This window comes from Alligator mississippiensis, chromosome 1 (genome assembly GCF_030867095.1).
Source record: "Alligator mississippiensis isolate rAllMis1 chromosome 1, rAllMis1, whole genome shotgun sequence".
In the NCBI taxonomy this organism is placed as follows: Eukaryota; Metazoa; Chordata; order Crocodylia; family Alligatoridae; genus Alligator; species Alligator mississippiensis.
The window spans coordinates 71,956,818-71,977,868 of record NC_081824.1 but is presented as its reverse complement, the minus strand read 5'-3'; the positions used below and the strand labels follow the sequence as shown (position 1 = coordinate 71,977,868).

Genomic DNA, 21,051 nt, shown 5'->3' with positions numbered 1-21,051 from the left:
AGTTTTTCCACATCCTTATTGAAGTGCGGTGCCCGGAACTGGATGCAGTACTTTAACTGCGGTCTCACCAGTGCCAAGTACAGCAGGAGTATCACTTCCTTAGTTTTACACGAGATGCATCGGTTGATGCATGCGTGTTATCTGTCTTGCTGACCACTGCCTTGCACTGATGGCTCATATTCATGTGATGGTCCATCATTAACCCCTAGGTCCCTTTCAGCTGTGGTGCAAGTCAAGCAGTCACCACCGAGTCTGTATGTATGTTGAGGGTTGTTTGCCCCCAGATGGAGCACCTTACACTTGGAAGTGCTAAACTTCATCTGGTTCTGGTCTGCCCAACTCTCTACCCTGTCCAGGTCTACCTGTCTCTGCAACCTATCTTCTGACGTGACCACACTGCCCCATAACTTTGTGCTGTCCACGAACTTGGCCAGCGAGCTTTTCACTCCTCCATCCAAATCATTGATAAAGATGTTGAAAAGCCCCGGTCCAAGCAGAGACCCCTGAGGGACACCCCTGGCCACTTTGCACCAGGACAACACAGATCCATTCATGAGAACTCTCTAGGTCCTACCCTTTAGCCTGTTTCCCACTCACTGAATTATCAAGTAGGTGAGCCCACAATCTTCCAGTTTTTTCTAAGGATATTGTGGGATACTAGATTGAAAGCCTTTTGGAAGCTTAGGTATATAATGTCTACCTTGTCTCCCATGTCCAGGTGGCGAGAGACCTGGTCGTAGGAGATGAGATTGGTAAAACAAGATCTATCCGTGACAAAGCCATGCTGGCTGTCATTCAGAATCTTACCTTCCACAAGCGTATCGCGCACAGATTCTTTAATGAGCTTTTCCAGGATTTTCCCTGGGATAGAGATTAGGCTGACTGGCCTATAGTTGCCTGGGTCCTCCCTCTTCCCCTTCTTGAAGATGGGCACAACGTTGGCCCTCTTCCAATCCTCAGAGATTTTCCTTGTGCGCCACAAATTCTGAAAGAGCTTTGCCAGGGGTTCCACAATGACCTCAGCCAGCTCCTTCAGCACTCTCGGATGAAGTCCATCCGGTCCCACTGACTTAGAAATGTCTAGCTTTTCTAGTTGGTATTGCACTCACTCAGCATCCACAGTGGGGAGGCTGCCATTCCTGGCATGCTCCCCATGAGCCTTATCTTGCATGTGTCTGTTTGTTTACTGCTTGATGACACAGAAGAAAGCCATGATTTATCCTTGGCCTCTTTGTCTTACCTTTGAATATAGGCATAGAAAAACTGCAGCATACAGACTTCCAGTGAGAGATGCTTCTAGAAAGATATGAAAATCAGTGTCATCAAGAAACAGAAATTAATTTGTTATTTTTGTCTATGTCAATGAAAATGGTGGATACTGAACCTATTCCCAACTTTCTAATGGTAAACAACATTTATTAGAATAACTTGAGGTCAAATTAAATAATTTGCACTAAGATGGGAGCCTGGGCACCAAACTTTGATACCTATATAAAGATACTCTTTATGCTTCTAGACCTATTCCATACCCTCCCTCCTATGTACAGCCATTGTGACTGAAGTATGGCATGCCATCCACTGGCTCCAGTTACCACATCTGGTTTCTCCTCAACCTGCTATATTATCAACATAATGCCAAACCTTTTAAATAGAAGAATAAAGGAGAAATGAATGGGGAGCATAAAGGCATCCAATACCTAAAAAAAAAATTAGAACCCATGGGGGGGGAAGAGTCAGCTCTGTTTAATTCATCTATCCAGTGCAGGAGTGTCAAATTCATCTCACGCAGGCTGGATCTAGACCTAAGGGGTTTCTTGCAGGTTGAACATGAACCTAGCAGTGGTTGGGACAAGTGGCAGTATAAGTGGTGCTGTATCAGCACAATTATTGCACATCCCTTGCCACCGAAGGCCGTTCCCAACAGAGCTCTGTAGTTTCAAATTCTGTAACAGGCCCCACCACTGAATTCCCAGGCCCACCAGGAGCCCTGCATGCTTGAGGAAACAGTTGCAAAGACCAGATGCAACCCATGGATCGTATTGGTTGATACTTCTAATCTAGTGGATATGTAGGAGAGTGAATTTTAAAATTAGTATCTGACCCTGAATGGATGCAAAACTGACTTGTTAACCTGAAAGCATTTATTTTTGCAAGCTTAATTAATTTTATAACTTCACTCTATATTCAGGACCTTTCACTAAATATACGTTAAAAATGAGAGAAATGAGTTTCCACACAGAAGGTTAAACTAGTATTACCAGGACAGACTCTTCTAGAGAACAACCACAGTACAGTAGAAGCAAGTTCCTTCACACAAAGAATTAAATACCTATAGCATCTAATATAAACTTCTAAAATAGCATCAAAGAAACCAGCAGCAGCATTACTATTCTCATACCTTGTCCTTGGCTATGGCTGGAGGCTGCTTTAAAACCTCTTTCACTGTTTGTATAACTGTCTCAGTTCTCATAACACTAATAGAGCGGACTAGCTCTACCAGTAGAAGTTGTTCTTCACTGGCTGTAGGAATTACCTGGAAAACCCAAACATGCCACAGATTGTCATACAATTAGTAAAACTGCCTGCTGTAACAGGTTTCCCAAGTGAAAACTTTCTAAGCGAAGAAGGGTCATTGAAAATGCATGACAACCCCAGAGCACAAAAAATCATGAAAGTTACCTCCAGATATAAACTACTTACAATGGATGTCAATCTGTCAGGTTTTAGTTATAATCCCTAGACTGAGATATTGCAACCAAAAACCCACCTTCAAACAGGTAAGCATTCAAGTCAGGATATGTGATAGTGATGGTTACAGCCACAAGCTTACCTCAAACTTTAGTACATAACCTGTGTCATACAAAGCTTTAATTACATAAGCACATGCTGTATGATATATCTCTTTTCTACTTTAGATGCACATTCACAAGATCTTCTAAAAGTATAGATTAGAAATGTACATCACATTAGCAGGGTTCACCTAAGTCATTTATATATCACAGTTATGATATAAATGAGCCAAGCATTCCTGCATATTGCTCTATTTACTGTACACCTAGAAGGAGGTACGGTGATGGTTGTAGAAAAAACGTAGGATAATATGGTTCACTGAGATTAGTGCACATGCAGAGGAGACAAAGGTACATGCTTAGCCTTAAAGTTAACAAGAGATGCAGGTGGTCAGGACTTCTGAAAATTTGGGGCCTAATATGAATATTGGTGGCTTAATTCAGACACCCAAGTTTGAATATATTGCACTAAGCAGTTGTGCACTGCAGATTACTGTTATGACTCATGGACTAATAACTTTCCAGAATAAGTAAAATTATAAATTTAAATTTTTGGTTTTAAGCTTTGAGTCATAGTAGGAGGTCTGATGTTTAATCTAACGTGTTACTTTTATTCCAAGCCTCTGCTTAAAAACCAGTTGCACGCAACACTGTTTTAAAAGAACTGGCTGATCAAATCTAAGATGCATTTGACCATGCAGTTATTTATTTATAAATTCCCATCACATAATTCCTTTCCGTGTGGTAAAATATATTTTTCATTTAATCTAAAGCCTCCCTTTTGATAGGTCTTGATCTCACAGTAAGCAAGCTTCTTTTCTTCTGCTAATTGTTTGTTTGGTACCCCTGAAAATTTCTCCTCCCTTAAATTTCACAGCTTTACCCATTATTCTTAAAAATGTCTATGCTTGCTCTCTTCCTCAAACCAGAAGAAGAATGTTTTGAATTTGAAAGCTTGTGTAATTTTATCCCAATGATACAACTAGTCCAATAAAAGATACCACCTCGCAAAATCCTTGCCTGAAGTTTTAAGTTTTCAAGAAAAGTAGCAGAAATCTAGGAAATTAGTTCATTTAAGTAACTTGGTCACTTGACAATATACACACACCTTTGTCCTAGAAGTGTTTTTGTTTTGTCTCCTTTCATTCCAGACAAATGCAATAGCAGCCATGAAGTGAACACCATGATTCATTGAGATGGGACCCAACAATTCAAGAATCTGCTGCCTCAAATTCTGAAACACAAAACCAGAACTTGTGTATATTAAAACAGGCAACCAAATGGGGAATTCTAGCTGACTGGCAGACTATACTGGAAAATGTCTCCTCACCATTCATTTTCTGAGAATGAACATCTTAATCTGAGACATTTAAGGCAGTGCCTCTCTTCTGCTAAATCCCAAAGGCATCATAGAGAGATACATGGAAATTAGCCAGATACCTTTTACATTTGCTCACACAAGTGCTTCCAATGGTACAATGAAGCATTAAAATCTTAACAATAAATTACATAGATTTCTTTACATTACTGCCATTTATTTTGAATGTGCTGTGATAGGGCAAATGATCATCCAAATATTACCCTGCACTAGTTGGTTTCTTAACAAATTACAGTGTAACAGCTCTAAATGAGCACAGGCCAAGTGCTTTCTCAAGTACTGAAAGTTCAAACAAAGAAAATAATTTGTGATGTATGGAAGAGCTAATGTTTGGTAACCAGTTATTCTGGTGTATAAAGGACGATTTTGCATTTCTGGAAAAAGTGCTATGGATCATCTCTTGTATTAGCAGGGACTGATTTAATGGAATGTTCCTGTCAATGAATGACTGGGAAGCCTGACTTTTATGGAAAGACAATACATGGAATTAGATGCCAACAGCTTAAGTAGACAGGTATGAAAACCTGTTGATGTGCCATCTTTTATACACATGGATCATAAAAATGATATTTGATATATTATTAAGGTGAACAGCTATGTGGTATGTATAGACAAGATAACGATAAACCTAAGTGAAAGTCAGGCTAATTTTGTTCTTAAAAAAAAACAACAAAAAACTTTCAATAGTAGGAGAATTTGAATCACTTCTGACAAGTGGATATGCAGGATTTCCAGCAGCTCATTACTTTAATACAGTAGGGGACAATCTTTTTGCCAGGGGTGCCACCACTTAGCTCTGTGCCCCTCCTGAGAGCCATTCCAATTCCCCTCTGCTGCTCAATCTGCTGCTTGGCTTTATGCTCCCTGCCCTATGTTCTCTGCCTTATCTTCTGCTCTGTTTTCTGCTCCCTGCCCTGTACTTCCTGTCTGTTCTGTTGCTCTATTTTCTGCTTCCTGTCCTATCTTCCTGCCCCCCTCCCAGATTGGCCATGTACCACACACAGAGGCTACCCATGCCATTTTTGACACCCGTGCCACAGGCCAGACACCCCTGATTTAATATCTTTTGAAAAGGTCTTTGGATAACATATTGTCTAGTTCTTCCCCAATTTCTTCTTTACATTTGCCAATGATCTGATACAGGTGACCCAAAGATTGCTGTAACCTGTTGGCAACTGGAGTGCCCAAGCTGCATGGGTGGCAAAAAAAGGAGCTGGGCTGCCTGCACTGTGAGTGATGTGCACAGCCATGGCGGGTGGAGGGCTTAAGTAGTGGAGGGAATTGGGCCATCTGTGCTGTTGGGGTGGGGGTTGCTTGCATGGCACATGGGGTTGCAGGGGAACGTGCTGCAAGTGCAGCAGGGGGGAGCCAGGTTGTCTGGGCTGCTGTGGGAGGGGAAGAGAGATGCATGCTCAGTTATGAGGGAAGAGTATTATTCACGCAACAGGAGGGAACTAGACTGCCTCTGCTGTGGAGGGGAAGCTACACCCAGGGGTTGGGAGGTGGGGAGATGGGATGGGCTGCCTGTGCTGCAATGCAATGGGGACATGCAGCATTTGGCTGCCCAGAAGATGGACAGCCCTGATTTTACATGACACCTCTACATGTAAATTATATCACCTACAGGAGATGGATGACGCAGGGACACGAGCAGATTCAGGATTTGGCAAAATGGGGTGCAGAAGCAACAACCTACATTACAGGAGTGGCTGCATCCTGCTCCCAGCCTCCACTCTCCCTCCCTTCCCCCCTCCCCCCCCCCCCTTTTGGACAGGCAAACCTTGCCATGGGAGCAGAGCTGGGCACTTCAAGTCACTGAATCAGGTAAAAATTTCCTCACAATCCCCACACTCAGCACCTCCCTTCTTTCCCCTCCATGCTTAGTGGCACATCTGGTCCCCTCCTTGCTCATTCCCCCCCTGCCACCTCCCCCGCTTGCCACTGATGATATGTATCCTTGGCTGCCCTGGGGTTTGGAGGAGCTCCAGAGCCACTCCTACCCCTTTCTAGCTAGGTTGTGCCAGAAGCACAGCTCAGCTAGGGACAGTGGTGGTAGTAGGTGGGTTCTCCCTCTCTGTGCCTACTCCTGGGCTGGCAGGGAGCAGCTGGAGGGTGGGAATCAGGCAGGGAGGAAGACCCACCCACCACCACCACTGCCAATACTATCTCAGGCAGTGCAACCCAGTTGGATATGGGCATATGCACTGTGGAGCTCCCCTACCCCTGGTGCAGCTAGAGGCAGGAGAAACAGCAGCAATGGTAGAAAGGGGAAGGGGAGAATAGGAGGGGAAGGGAAATGCCACTGAGGGGAAGGGAGAATATATTCTTATTCAAATTCTTATCGATTTCAGGGACTTAAAAGTCTCTGGCTGCTGCTCCCACAAAATGGACTGAAAAGGGAATGCGTCTGTGCCACTGCACCCCCTCTGGATCTGCCCTGACCACAGATATCTGATTGTGTTATATTTATCATTATTTTAAGCACATCATAAGATTTTTCAAATGTTTTTAATATGCATCTTATATTCTTAGAGACAAAACATTATTCTTAATAAATGTGCTGTGAAAATGTTTCCAGCTGTATGCCTTAATTCTTCTATGTTACCCTGAGAGAGCGAAGGAATCATATTATGTCAAACTGGATACATTTTACTGAAGTAAAGCTTGAACATTTACTCTAGCCTTTTTGGGAAACAGTTTAGGTGTTGCAACTGTTAAGAGAATTTACTAAAAAAACCCAAAAAACAACAACTTGCAAGGAATACAATTAGACTTAGTTTGACAAAGATATTAATGCACAGTTTAAACCATGCTACCCCTGGTATTCAAACCTTGGTTGATCCAAGATTAATAGTAGTAACAGAAGCAGCTGCTGCAACAGTTGTCTTCTCAGAAGAATCTGCCTGATGCAGAATGCTCCACAGCAGAGTCACAGAAGACATGATCATATGAAGGATGGATAAGATTCCATTGCGTGCTTCAAATAAGTGCTTCTGGTCTACATTAACCAAGAGCTAGCAGATATAAAGGAAAGAAATCATTAAATTTTGACAGACCAGCTTGATCAAAATAGCGTAAATTATGAATGAACAATTTACATCTGTAACTCTTCAATCTTAATACCTTTTCACTCTGATTTTACAATTAATATAATCTGTGTGGATTTTATTAGATTGTCAAGAACTACTTTATTTAGAACTGCTTCTTCTCAATAAAAAAATAAGTTTCATAATTTCATAGTTGGTAGGGTTGGAACAGACCTGAGCAGATCATCAAGTCCAACCCCCTGCCATGGCAGGAAAGAGTACGGGGTTAAATGACCCTGGCAAGGTGTTCATCCAGCCTCCTTTCAAAGACCCCCAGGGTAGGAGCCAGCACCACTTCCCTTGGAAGTTGGTTCCAGATCCTAGCTACCCTGACTGCGAAGTAGTGCCTCCTGATGTCTGGTCTGAATCTACCCTCTGCTAGCTTATGACCGTTATTTCTCATCACTCCTGGGAGTGCTCGGGGGAACAGGGACTCCCCCAGTGCCTGTTGGTCCCCCCCTGGTTAGTTTGTAAAGGGCCACTAGATCCCCCCTCAGCCTTCTCTTGTGGAGGCTGAACAGGTTCAGGTCCCTTAGCCTCTCCTCATAGGGTCTACCCTGCTGACCCCGATCATGCAAGTGGCCCTCCTCTGGACCCTCTCCATGCTCTACACATCCCTCCTGAAGTGTGGCGCCCAGAACTGGACACAGTACTCCAACTGTGGCCTGACCAGTGTCACAAAGAGGGGGAGGATCAGCTCCTTGGACCTGCTTGAGATGCATCTGTGGATGCACAACAAGGTACGATTAGCCTTCCTGACAGCATCCCCACACTGTTGGCCCATGTTCATTTTGGCATCAATGACTCCAAGGTCCTTTTCTGCCTCGGCACTGATGAGAAGGGAGTTCCCCAGCCTGTAGGTATGCTGCTGGTTCTTCCCTCCCAGGTGCAGTACCTTGTACTTGTCAGTGTTGAAACCCAACCTGTTCTCATCCGCCCACCCCTGTAACCTGTCTAGGTCCAATTGCAGCCTATTCCTTCCTACTAGCGTACCCACTTCTCCCCACATTTTAGGGTCATCTGTGAATTTGAACAGGGTGCATTTTATCCCTTTGTCCAAGTTGCTGATGAAGATGTTGAACAGTGCGGGCCCGAGGACCAAGCCTTGGGGAACCCCACTGCCCATATCCCTCCAGGTCGAATAAGACCCATCCACCATCACTCTCTGGGTGTGGCTCTCCAGCCAGTTAGTGACCCATCTGACGTGTAGGCATCGACACCACAGTCTCCTAGTTTTTTAATGAGAATGGGGTGAGAGACCATGTCAAAGATCTTCCTAAAGTCCAGAAAGACTATCCACCGTGACACCTGCATCCAGGGATTTGGTGACCTGGTCATAGAAGGCCACCAGGTTGGACTGACAGGACCTGCCTCTAATGAACCCATGTTGGTTGCCCCTAAGCACAGTCTCCTCTGCTGGCCCGTCATGGACATGCGCCAGGATAATTTTCTCCAAAAGCTTCCCCAGGACCGAGGAAAGACTCACAGGCCTATAGTTTTCTGTGTCCTCCTTCCTCCCTTTTTAGAAAATGGGAACCACATTGACCCTTTTCCAGTCCTCTGGCACATCACCAGAGCACCATGAGTGCTTGTAAAGCCATGCCAGAGATCCCGCAATAACCCCTGCTAGTTCCCTCAGCACTCTGGGGTGGAGATCATCAGGACCTGCTGATTTAAATATGTCCAGTCCCTCCAGAAGTTCCCTGACCAGGTCCTCGCTGACCCTAGGCCTGGGTGTGCCTCCCACGGGGCCTACGGGGGTCCCGGTGGAGGGGATGACCAGATCCCTACTCAGAAAAATGGAGGCAAAGAAATTGTTAAATAGGTTAGCTTTGCTGTCTGGTGTGATGATCAGATTCCCTAGCTTGTCCTCAGAGGCCTCACATTACCTGGTACCTTCTCTTTACCCGCTATGTATTTAAAAAAGGACTTCTTCTTGTCCTTGATCCAGGTAGCTAGTCCCAGTTCCATCTCTGCCTTGGCCTTCCTGACCACCCCCCTATAGTCCCGAGCAACAAGGTATAGTCCTCTCTGGTGATGGCCCCTCCCTTCCAAGTGAGTTAAAATAACTCATTATCTCTCTGAGATGCATTTTGAAGAACTGTCTATGTCTGCAAGTGATCATCTTTAAAATCCTTTGCAATTGATTAGGGTGATTTTAGAGTTGTAATATAATGTACATAACACCTTTCTCTACTTACAAAACAATTAGTGTTTAAATGACTACTTAAAAGGATTGGAGAAATAGAAGGGAAAATATATATTAAAAAAAACCTAAAAAGCAAACAACAACAAAATGATTCAATAGGTTCGGGGTCAAATTCTCAACATAGATTATATATACAGTAATTGCTACAAAATATTCTCTGGCCAAAACCAGAAGGGTCCTAATATATAAGAGAACTACAGGCTAGCACAAAAATGGATTAAAAACGGTAATGTTAGATCACGTAACAAAACTAGCTAGATAGGTGAACACATAATTTGATTATGTGCAGGAATATCTATATGGAGGCCAGAGCTATAGCTGACTACTATAGTTAACAATTTAGAAGTCTAGGAATTTCCATCCTGATTTTGCGCTGCTTTGTGTATTTAAGAGGCATATTAGTAGGGACCTACTGAATTCATGGTTGTGCAATTTTTGTGGAAAATGTGAACTGGGGCAAGCTCCGTGAAAAACAGCAGGCTCACAGGGGAACCCCTTCCCCCCCACCGCAAAAAAACCCCCAAACCCAACCTTACCAGCAAGCAACAAAAAGGGCAGGAAGCCATGTAGTCATGAGGGGGGGTGGGGGGCAGGGCTGCTGACAACAGAAGGCTCCGAGGCTGCAGGCAGCTGCACTGTGGTCCCAGGACAGCTGTGGCAGATAGCTAGGAGGCTGCATCGGGGTCTGCAAAGCCCTGGCCTGGCTTGTTGTGCATGTATAGCCAGTCTGGGGCTCCACAGACAAGGAAAGAACCTCCCAGATACCTGCTATAGCTGGCCAGGAACCATGGTGCAGCTGCCTACAGCCTCTGAACTTCCTGCTGTGAGCAGCCCTGCCACCCACTCCTCCCTGGTCGCTCCCCACCTCTGCTCCAAGACTGCATGGCTTCCCACTCTTTACACTGCTTGCCGGTAAGTTGGGGTTTTTTTTGGTTTGTTTGTTTGTTTTTTTGCCACACAGAGCCCACCACTTGAACATGGCTTGAAACCATGGCTTAATTACCCATGGTATCTCACATTTTTCTCCTTTAAAGCAGAATCCATTTTTGAAGTTTGTTCATCCATTTTTAAAGTTGGTTCATGACCCTTTCATATATTCTTGCAACCCACTTTTGAGTCATGACCTACAGGTTTTAAAACGCTGCTCTAAACCCAAGTGTTATTCCCCCAAAGTGTATTTTATATATATATATATGCATGTGTATTTTTACCATTAAGAACTTAAGACTTAAGTAAATGCAACACTGCAAGCATCATTAATAAGTTAGTTCACCCTAATTTGATAAATAGTGCATAAGAAGCTTCTTAGATCCTTAAATAAGCTTACCTGATGATATTGTGTAGATGGATCTAGTAGGCAGTAATGAATTATTGTTGTGATACCTTCTAATACAGTTAGAATCATATCTGGTGGGGTAACTGATGCCATCCAAATAGGCCTAAAATGCAACAATACGTTTGTAGTGAATTTGCTAGGCACTACTAATTAAACATTGAAATATATGATCAAATTTGCTGAAACAAAAAAATATGGATATACATACCTGCTATCAGATAGTCCTGTTTCATACTTATACTGCTGTATTAAATTATCTAAATTCTTGCAAAGCTGGAGGGTCACAAATACCACCACCTTCTGTAGAACTTTTCCCATATAAGGCAGAGTAGAAGTGATTAGGCCAATCCACTGAGGATGCATTTTACAGGCACAGTGTTGGTGTAAAGCTCTTATCACAGCACAAAGAAACATCCCTTGAGAGGTTATAGGCTGGGAGTGCAAATACTGAAGAGAAGTCATTGGCTGCTGCGCACTGATGTGCTCCAAGTCTGTTATGACAAATTCAAAGCCTGTTTCATTCTCCTCTGGTACAGTAATTACTTTATGCTCTAGAACAATTAATCGCTGCAGCACTTTTAAGAGCTGTGACTGTAAAGTACTGCCATTGTCGACTTCATCCTCAGAAAAGTTAATAAGGCTATCTTCAGAGAAACCTTCTTCAATAGCCACTATATTTTTTCCAGCCACCTTTTCACTATGCCATTTCTGTGCGCTGAAGATAGAAGATAATAAACAGTGCAGGACCACTTTCTGAACCTTGCACTTTGATAACATGTCTGAAATAAAACTAGGAAAGCCCTTTGCAGAACTTTCTATTACTTTTGCCAATTCAGCAAAGAGGAGTGTTAAAATTTCAATGCTCATCATCTGCATATTGCGGTTTCCTATTAAGTCTTGTGGGGTTACCTTTACGTGAGTTGGATAGTGGCTCCGCATGTAGTATAAACACAAGGAGATAAGAATTTCTATATACATAGAACTCCGAAAGTTGTGGTTAGAGTCTACCGGGATGTGGCTATAGAAGTCTTTGCCCATTACAGATATTCGATGCCTGGCCAAAAGATTCTGAAGCAAGGACAGTTGAGGAGTGTATGCATTGTTGACGCTGGTGGTTGAGATAGCACTTACAAAAGCTGAAGGATTTGTTTTCAAGATTGCTTTGATAGCAGAAAAAGCATACAATGTCCTTGAAGAGTCATACAACTGGAGATAAAGCAACACATGTTGATATAAAGGATGGATGTTAAAATTGGGAGATTTTCGCATTCCTGGAGATCCCACATCACTCTCTATTTCTGAAATTTCTCCTTCTCCACAACTGTACCAATTCTCTAAATCAAGCACATCACTAAAGAAAATACTGGTTTGTTTAAGCTTTTCTGTTTGTATTTTTTTCTTCTCTTCATCTTTCTTTTTTGCTATTTTCACCTTGGGCTTTGCTCCTGGTTGCTTACCAGCTTCTTTAACTATAGTTTCTTTTTCTGATAGCTTTCCTTTGAAGCTAAACTGAATACTACTGTGACTTCTCTGTCTTGACTTAGCTTCTGTTACAGTGAAAGTGAGGTCAGAGAGGGACTGCTGGCTTACTGCAATACAAGGTGAAGAGTTGTTTCTAGAGATTTCATCCCTTGAGCTTTCAAGTCCTGTCTCAGTCGAAGCAGATAACAACTGTGAACTGTCATTACTAAGCAAACTACTCTGGCTGCTTTGAATATTTTGTTCTTCACATTTTGTTACCTCCTCAGGATGATCCAAAGTTCTGATTTTAGATGATGTATCTTCAGGATGCAGATGATGCTTAACTGAATCAGTCTCTTCCCCAAGACCACTTACAACCTTGCATATCAAGTCAGTAACTACTTGCTGCACAATTTCATCAGGCGAGTCTTCTCTCAATGTCTGAGAACTATCCTGAGCACTCAGGCTCTCTGCTTCCACCTCATAACTCAGGCTGTCCCCAACAGATGAATGGGAACAGCCAGAGTCAGAACTCTGGAGTATTTCTACCTGATGGTCAGGAAGGTCAAAATCAGACACAACCATTGGAATAGTCTCGCTACTGGTACTTAACAAGGAAAGTCTGTCACTCAGTGGGTTGACAGTAAGACTGAAGTTCTCCATTTCATCCAAAATCAGCTGTTTGTCATTGTTCTCTTTGGGTGTAATGAGTTGTCCTTGGGTTACAGGCATGTGGAAAAATGCTTTAAAAAAGGTATTACAACAAAGTTAGATACATTTTGAACTTGAGATATTATCTGTATAAATAATAAAACCTTAATTTTATATAAAATAGTTAGCACCTTTCACCCTAGCTCAGAGAGCAATTTAAATGACAAATCACTAATTAGACCCAGCACACTCCTCACCTACTCCTATATGACAACACTTGTAAGATGTGTAGGAAAAACTTTTTAACAATAAAAAACAAGACTGCCCAACCAAAACTACTGGGAGACTTTAGTTAAACACCCAAGTCCTGGTATTGTAAACTGTGAAAGCAGTTTGTTACTTATGGCTCTTTGTTAGTATATTCTTAACCACTTTTCTGTTATACCAAATAAATCACAGTTCTTCTTTCTGTTAATGTTGTACAGCATAAACAAATGTTAAAAAAAGTGTCCATTATTATCATATTTACTTGAATATAAGATGAGGGTTCCCCACGCAAATCAGCATGAGGAAGAAAGCCACTTGCATATAAGGAAAATACATTAAATACATAATCTATCTTTGAACTGCTGCTAAAAGCAGCATGTGCTCAGTAATGGAAACTAACGATGAAGTTGATTAAATGCAGCTAACACTAAGCACAAGTATAAAGTACACGGACCATATTAGGCAACCATACTAATGGGAACTGTGTAGGTGTGGGGGTGGGAGCATTTGGGTGTATGTGGGTGCTTACTCTGCAGGGAACTGTCACCAGGCGTAGAAGTACTAGAATACCAGGCCAGCACATGGAGAGCCAGAGCCAGACCTGATATCCTCCCCTTGGTTCCATTTGATCTTAGCCAAAAAGATCAAAATGCTAATGGAAACCTACCATAAGAACAGATTACTGCAACCCATCTGAAGAAGATATGTGGTATTGCCCATCGAGTACAGTCTCCCTCAGCTCTAACTCTTCTTCAAGTCATGGTGTACACTGCACACATTTCAACTGCCTCTTCATCCCTACAGCTGAGCTGCGCTTTTCTTTCCCATTTCCAATGATTCCTGTTTCTTCATCAGACTTAAATGTGTGGCAAACATCGCCAAACGGGGCCCCAAACGGTTCACCCACAATCCCTGTCACCCCCTCGCTCACCCTGCTGCATATGATTAGTGTAGTCCTGCCCTCCATGATGTGAGGCCAGACCAGGTTGCTCTGCGCCTCATCTGCATATAAATTACTGGAGAATCCCACGACTCATGACAAGAATATTCAGTTCCATTCATGAGCAGAGGGCTACTTAGCACATGGCTCCTTTGTAGCAGGTATCTGGAGTACACACACACACGCTGAGCAGTGCTGAGCTGTGGGGTCACCACGGCTTGAAATGCTGTTGACTTTGCTGGGGCCCAACATGATAAACTCCATGGTAACTCAGGAGCCTTCTAGTGTTGGACTCATATAAAGCATAGTTTGTACTATATGTAGTAGTGCCAATATGCTACTAAAAAGCATACTTATAGAGTACCTGTGTTAAAACTTGCAGCAGTTTCAAAAAAGGTAACATGCATCAATTTTGGATGAACTAAGTCTATGGGTACCATCTATAAACTGATATAGCCATGTTTATTTCAAAGTCAGTTTTTTCAAATTTGCTCCTCAGCTGGGCTGTGGATTCTGTGGACAGAGGTGCAGCCTCCCAGCTGCCTGCTACAGTTGGCCTAGGACCACAGTGCAGCTGCCTGCAGCCTCTGCACCTCCTGCTGTCAGAAGCCCTGCCCCACCCCCCACCCTGCTTCTCTTCCCACCATGTTCCAAGACTGAAGGGTTTCCTGACTTTTTGTCTGCTTGCTGCTAAGTTTGTTTTTGGTTCAGAGAGTCTGCCAAAATCACAGAGCCCACTACTTGAGGATGGCCCAAAACTAGCTTAATTACTCTAAGCCCAGGGAAGCCCTTAATCCATGCCTAAATGCCTGGATTAAGGGTTTTCGAGGGCTTAATCAGGGTAATTAAGATGGGGTTTCAAGCCATGTGGCAGTCTGCAGGGAGGAGTGGGACTGCTCGGGCCCCTCAGCCAATCAGAGATGTGTGTGGGGGGGGGGAAGGGGGGGGACACGACGACACGGGGCTGCTGCTTTCAGTGCATGAGAACAGCAGCCAGCCCCAAGATCTGCCCATGTAATTGGCTAGCTGCCTCCTTGTGTTCAGTAGACCCCTATTCATAGTTTATCAATAAAAAAACTGTTACAATATTTCATAAATTAATACATGTATTAATTACCTTATATCATGGGTGGGGAGGTAGGTTGTAGTATACTTACCATCACCGCAGTTAAATTTTTTCATAAAGTGCTTTTCGTTTTCTTCTTCAGGGTAACACGGAGACTTATTCCAATAGCGCTCAGCCTGTACTCTTTGCACAGACACTCTCTGAGTTTTTGGATGAAGCAGCAGCAAAAGCAAAGGTTCAAGAACCCTTGCAATGTCGTGTCTTTGGAGCACTTGGTTTAACCAGGCTTGTCCCACTGACCAGGTAGAACCATCTAGGCTGTTAAGGCTGTCCAGCATGATAAACAAAGACCTGGAAACAAACTGGAATAAATCTGTGTTGCTACACTACAGTGTAGCCTATTTATTTAATGTAAACTATTATAAATATCAACATTTTCCCAATGACTAGAACAGTGATTCTTGACCAAGGTCCTGTGGTACCCTGGAGTGCTGTGACATCCTTTTAAGGGTACTGCAGGGTGTCATGTAGTATTTGAATTTTTAACATGCAAACACCTACACATGATTCACAAGATAAACCCAGAGATTGCAAATAGGAATCCACTAGTTTAAAAAATATTATGAGCTATGGCTTTCTGAGTACATTGTAACAAAATAAAAAATACTCTATTGTTTTTACTTAGTCAAGAAAAGATGAAAGCTAAGATCTGGCATTTTCCAAGGGGTTTCAGAACCACTGGTCTAGAAACTTCCTATGTTTTTACAACTTTCATGCGCAAATGTTTACTTTTCACACCCAAAATAATTAAGCAGAGAAGGCCTAGTTCTCATATCTCATCCTTGCATATAAACGTAACAAAGAATGCCAAGATGCCCTAATCAGTAAACCTGCCTCAAATTTTCACAAAATTGTATTGCTCTATTTGTTACAAGAATGCATTTACCAGTTTTTAATGAATTGTCTATTAAGGAACAGTCTTACTTTAGCTTTATTCAAATAATCATTGTAAGAAATATATCCCATAGTTGGCTTTGTATACAGACAATTTATTCAGAAATCAAGTAGAACTTGCACTGAGAAATCCTCCATTTAAAAATGAGTTATATAACCTAAGAAAATAAAGGGGGCTAGAAAAATTTAAAAAGCAAAGTGATCATAACAGAACTGTTACTTACTATGTCTGTATGGTATCTAACACCCTGAAACTGTGATGGCAATATAAATGATCAAACAGTTTTAAAATCTATTTACAAATTTATGAAAATAAATATTTTTCATTAGCTGAGAGCATTACCCTCAAGGATTTGGAAAGGAAATATGGTTTACTTAGCAATACTGTGCTTCCTACTTTTTATCATTTTCTCCTTTTTATATTTTAGTCTTGTGAGTCCTTTGCAGAAAGGAAAAATTAATAACTGTAACATCTTTTAAATAATATATGCACTGGCCTTTAATCCTTAAAAAAATATTTTTAATACTATTATGTGATACATTTCATAAGCCCTTCTACTCTTTAGAGAATTTACCATCTCCACTTGAGCAGAGAACAAAAGCAATAGTTCAAAAAGAAACTGGAAACTAATCAATACGTTACTGTACTCTCCCTACAGCTGTAATAAAGGGTACCAAATATAGACTGATTTTCTCCTGACACCTTCACACAAAGTTTTTATTTGTGTGTGTGTAGTTCTAGCTGAAGAGAATGAGAATAGATTGCTTCTGGTCATTTAGTGCAGAAATTTGGGAACACAGTCTCCTCTTCTGTGTTAGTAAGAAATATCTCATCAAAAATATAGGAGATCAAATATAGATGAGGCAAATTTACCTTTAAATTCAAGCAACAACTTGAGCATTTTTTAATTCTTTCAGTCCTTCTGTCAATCCATATTCTGTTTTTGGATAAAACACTGTATTTCTATTCTGTTCTGGGTGGATCCTTTTTCCATCCTGCACCTTTATTAACTCATAGCAAGGATGAGAACAAATAGGAGCAATGTTGTTTTTTTTAAATACAGTGCTCACATATTTAGTTAAAATTGCTGGGCTGAACATGGTCCCAGATTACTGTTCCTGCCCTATTCTTCACAATACCACCAGTTAAGTGTGTAACCTATACATTAAATACTAACTTTATTGACTGTTACTTTTAACTTCAATTACACCAGTATTTTATAACAGTGCTTAATAAAAGACATTAATTAATGTGTTTTTTTAAAATTGAATGGTCAACTTATTTTGCACAGTTAAATGTAATGGAAATGGAGATTATCACCAACTATAGACATGATCACCAACCTGTCAAAAGAACGTCCAAAGGAAGACGACTTGTTAATATGAAGGTCTCTGGTCAGATGCCAAAGAACTGCAAACTTAGCATGAGCTTCCATCCTTACTTTCTGTGGAACAAAACATAGGTTAAATTTAAGTAAATATCATTGCCTCTGAGAAGAAGTGAAAAAAATATAGACAATAACCTAAAGATAATATCAACATATTAAAAATAAATTAACATCAACTGCTAATTAAAATTTACTATGAGGTTAAAAATATTTATTGAATTCTTAAAGACAATAACAGATTTGTTTCCTTGCTAGAACCCTAAAGTGATCTGTAATCTTAAAACATAATATTTTTATATTAAGCTTAGCTTCTTCTTTCCCCAAGTTCAGTGTAAACAAAAATTCGAGCAATAAGGAAATATTTTTAGGAGAAAAACATTTATTTCTATCGCTCACCAAGCTTTGTTTTCATTGTATTACGATTGAGGGTGAGATACAGGCATAGCGTGGGTCTGGTATAATACTGTACAGTGCAAAAGAAGAAAGAAAAAGAAAGCAAGACTAGACTGTGAGACACTGCTACAAAGAAAAGAAAGAAGAGGCAGAAAATGAGGTAAGCAGGAAGATAGTTCTATGGTTAATATATCATACTGAAACTCAGGAAATATGGGCTCAATTTCGATTCAGCTCTAGCACGAATTTCCTGTAGAACTTTAGTTAAGTCATTACTTTTCTGTTACTTTCTGCCTCCATCTGTAAAACAGGGACAATGATACACTCTCTTCCTCAGCAAGACTTGTGAGGATAAAATTAAATAGTAGTGCCAACGTGCCTAGATATTGTCAAGAGGCGATCAGAAAGTAATTAGACAGTAAAAAGACAGACAAAAAGTTGTGAAGATGTGAGAGTGTGAACAGAGAAGAAGCTGATGATGCCACCTGAACACAGGGTCAGAACTGGGGAAGGTGCACTGGTGCACTTGCACCCCACTGATTCCTGTTCCATCCAGAGTTTAAAACCAACTGCCTGGCCATAGCAGCAGCATTTCTGGTCAGGTAGTGCTGAGAGAGTCGAATGACTTCAAAGACCATTCTAGTCTACCAGATCTCTTCTAAATTCTTCATCCTTAGGTGTTAGCAACTTAGTTTTCTTCTTTTTAATGGTCTTGATGTTTCACCAGTCAAACTATCCTTTGTTCTGCAATGCTGCTGTTAGCTGCTTCTGGTAATGAAGCTCCTATTTCACAGCCCTGCAGATTGTTTTTAACCCCTTTCAATTAGGTTGTATTTGTTTTTACTTCAATCTTAAACTGAATAATACAGACCTAAGTAGGCCCCTAGTGTATTATCAAAGCTTGTAGTAGGCAACTGTCAATCCTCTGGATCATGGTGTATCCATAAGAGGTCTAGCCAGGTACCTGATGAATTTGCTTGTATGGAGTCCTATGACCATCACTTCAATATCTTCAACATGTATGCCTAGGGAAGAGTATGGAGGAATGGGGGCTGCCCAAGACCTACCATACCCTGCTTTAGACCACTGAGACAGAATCCACAGCCCAGACATTCAATGCTGTGATGGTTGTAGCTTCTGCCTGAGAGCAACAGATAAGAACTGCTGCTGACTGCCTAACACATCAGAGAGGGCGTATTTCTGTCAGGGTGATGTCCCTTACCCTTCTCCAACCAAGGAGTACCCACCAGGCAGTGGGGCCTAGGGTTTTCAGGCACCCTATACTTACCTTACTCAGGTTACAACATTGTAGTATTTTATAGGAGCTACCCTACCACAAGTAGACCTGCCACACTGCCACCAGGCACTTCAATCAGATGCAGTTTAAGGTCATACCCAGGACCAGCAAAGCTTTTAGTTTATTTTTAACTGGAGAAAAATATGTGTTGTTTTATACATGATGATGCATCTCACTATCTGCACCTTGCCCTTTTCAAAATTCTATCTCTACCCATGACTGAACAAATATAAAGTTCCGTATGTATAAAGTTTGGTCCTAAATATCTGGTATCTGCAGTTTTTGGCACATGCTCGAATTAATACAGGCAGTCCTCGACTTACAACGCTTTGAGTTGCAATGTCGCACTTACAATGTTTCTAAATTGACACCCTGTTTCAACTTTCTGACATCAGTTTCGACTTTACAACACTTGATCTGATGCAACGCCATGACAGCGAACAAGTTCGCTGCGTCGCCCATCTCCCTGGAGAACATCTGTTCAAACTTCCTTAGTCGCTTGCTTTAAGAAAGCAGATGACACTCCAGAAAAACCTGCAGCCAAGACTCCCGAGAAGAATCCAACCAAGAACCCTTCAAAAAGTCCAGCAAAGTCACCTCAAATAAGTCCTTCCAAATCAAGATGATTGCTATTTACAATATAAATACATGAATGTAGCTATATTACTCATCTATAATTGACTGAGTACAAAATTCTGGGTTATTGTTGGTGGAAACAGGGTATCGGGCCTTGGTTCAAGAACCAAGCCCCCATTAATAACATTGTTTCCTATGGGAAAATTGGTTCCAAGTTACAACGTTTCGACTTAAGACGCCATTTTCAGGAACCAACTGTGTCGTAAATCCAAGGATTGCCTGTATATATAAATTTTACACGTGTGTGCGTACATGCCCCCCCCCACACCTCCTCCACCCACTATTGAAACTGCTCACATTCACTAGTGAACCATCAAATCCTTCATTTACACATGCAGCTCTGTTGCTGCATATCCAAATACTTCTCATAACTGACTTTTTAACACCTAATAAATAGCTGAGAAAGTTTACCTTGTCTCTATGAGTCAGCTGTTGACTTATAACATCCTCACAAATGCTAGAAGATGGAACCAAGTTGTGTAACTGGTAGAAGAGCTCCACACTCTTCTGATGATGTTGAGGGGTTGTATCACCCAACTGGTCCCAGAGAGTTAAAGCTATATGCTTTGTAAACAAAAATAAGTTGTAAGAAACAGAATGAATGAATATCTTGCATTCTGCTTAAGAATTACTAGCTTTACACTCTGAAGGGAGCCCTTTAGTGTCAGCAGTTGAAAAATATGACTAATTGGGACAAATTATGGGATTATAAATTGCTTACGCCTAAAGAAAAACAGCCCTGAAACAGAGTGCTAACCTATTGTACAAAGTTGCCGAAAATTTCATTGTAAAGATCCAATGCTTTTTACTTAATTTCAGTAATGGCAGAATATTTAACTACCTGATATATTCATTCTTGTGTTAAGAATTTCTAATGTCCTTGCATAACTCATCTCCAGAATGTTATATTTAATACTGTAATTATAATTTAAAAATTAAAATATTTATTTTATAAATAAACTTTTAAAAGAGAGTTCTCATTCTACAGTCACTAGGATCACTCTTTAAAATTGTTATTCTTTAAATTAATATCTACCCTAAACATCTACCAGTTTCATGTCTTCGCTGCCTCCATCATCGTCTCTGGAAGCTCAGTTACTTAGTTCTTTCATTTACATTTTCAAAATACTGATTCAAATTAAGTATCTAACCTGAACTGTAGATAAAACACTTTTAGTCATAGTACCTAAATATTTCATT

General features: G+C 41.3%; 1 protein-coding gene across 6 annotated transcripts in view; it reads right to left on the bottom strand.

Annotated features, from left to right (window-relative positions):
- Positions 1 to 21,051, bottom strand: part of DOP1A (DOP1 leucine zipper like protein A) — a 107,692-nt gene that overhangs the window by 32,708 nt on the left and 53,933 nt on the right. For 5 of the 6 annotated variants that reach the window (XM_019496821.2, XM_019496824.2, XM_014600575.2 and 2 more), the window contains 9 exons: positions 20,263 to 20,415; positions 17,482 to 17,582; positions 15,275 to 15,534; positions 11,007 to 13,002; positions 10,790 to 10,901; positions 6,999 to 7,181; positions 3,898 to 4,023; positions 2,399 to 2,533; positions 1,241 to 1,296 (listed from right to left, as the gene is read on the bottom strand). In XM_019496821.2, the coding sequence (XP_019352366.1) occupies positions 1,241 to 1,296; positions 2,399 to 2,533; positions 3,898 to 4,023; positions 6,999 to 7,181; positions 10,790 to 10,901; positions 11,007 to 13,002; positions 15,275 to 15,534; positions 17,482 to 17,582; positions 20,263 to 20,415 (3,122 nt within the window). The remainder of the gene's footprint in view (positions 1 to 1,240; positions 1,297 to 2,398; positions 2,534 to 3,897; positions 4,024 to 6,998; positions 7,182 to 10,789; positions 10,902 to 11,006; positions 13,003 to 15,274; positions 15,535 to 17,481; positions 17,583 to 20,262; positions 20,416 to 21,051) is intronic. The other variant, XM_059731579.1, reaches the window with a different exon arrangement.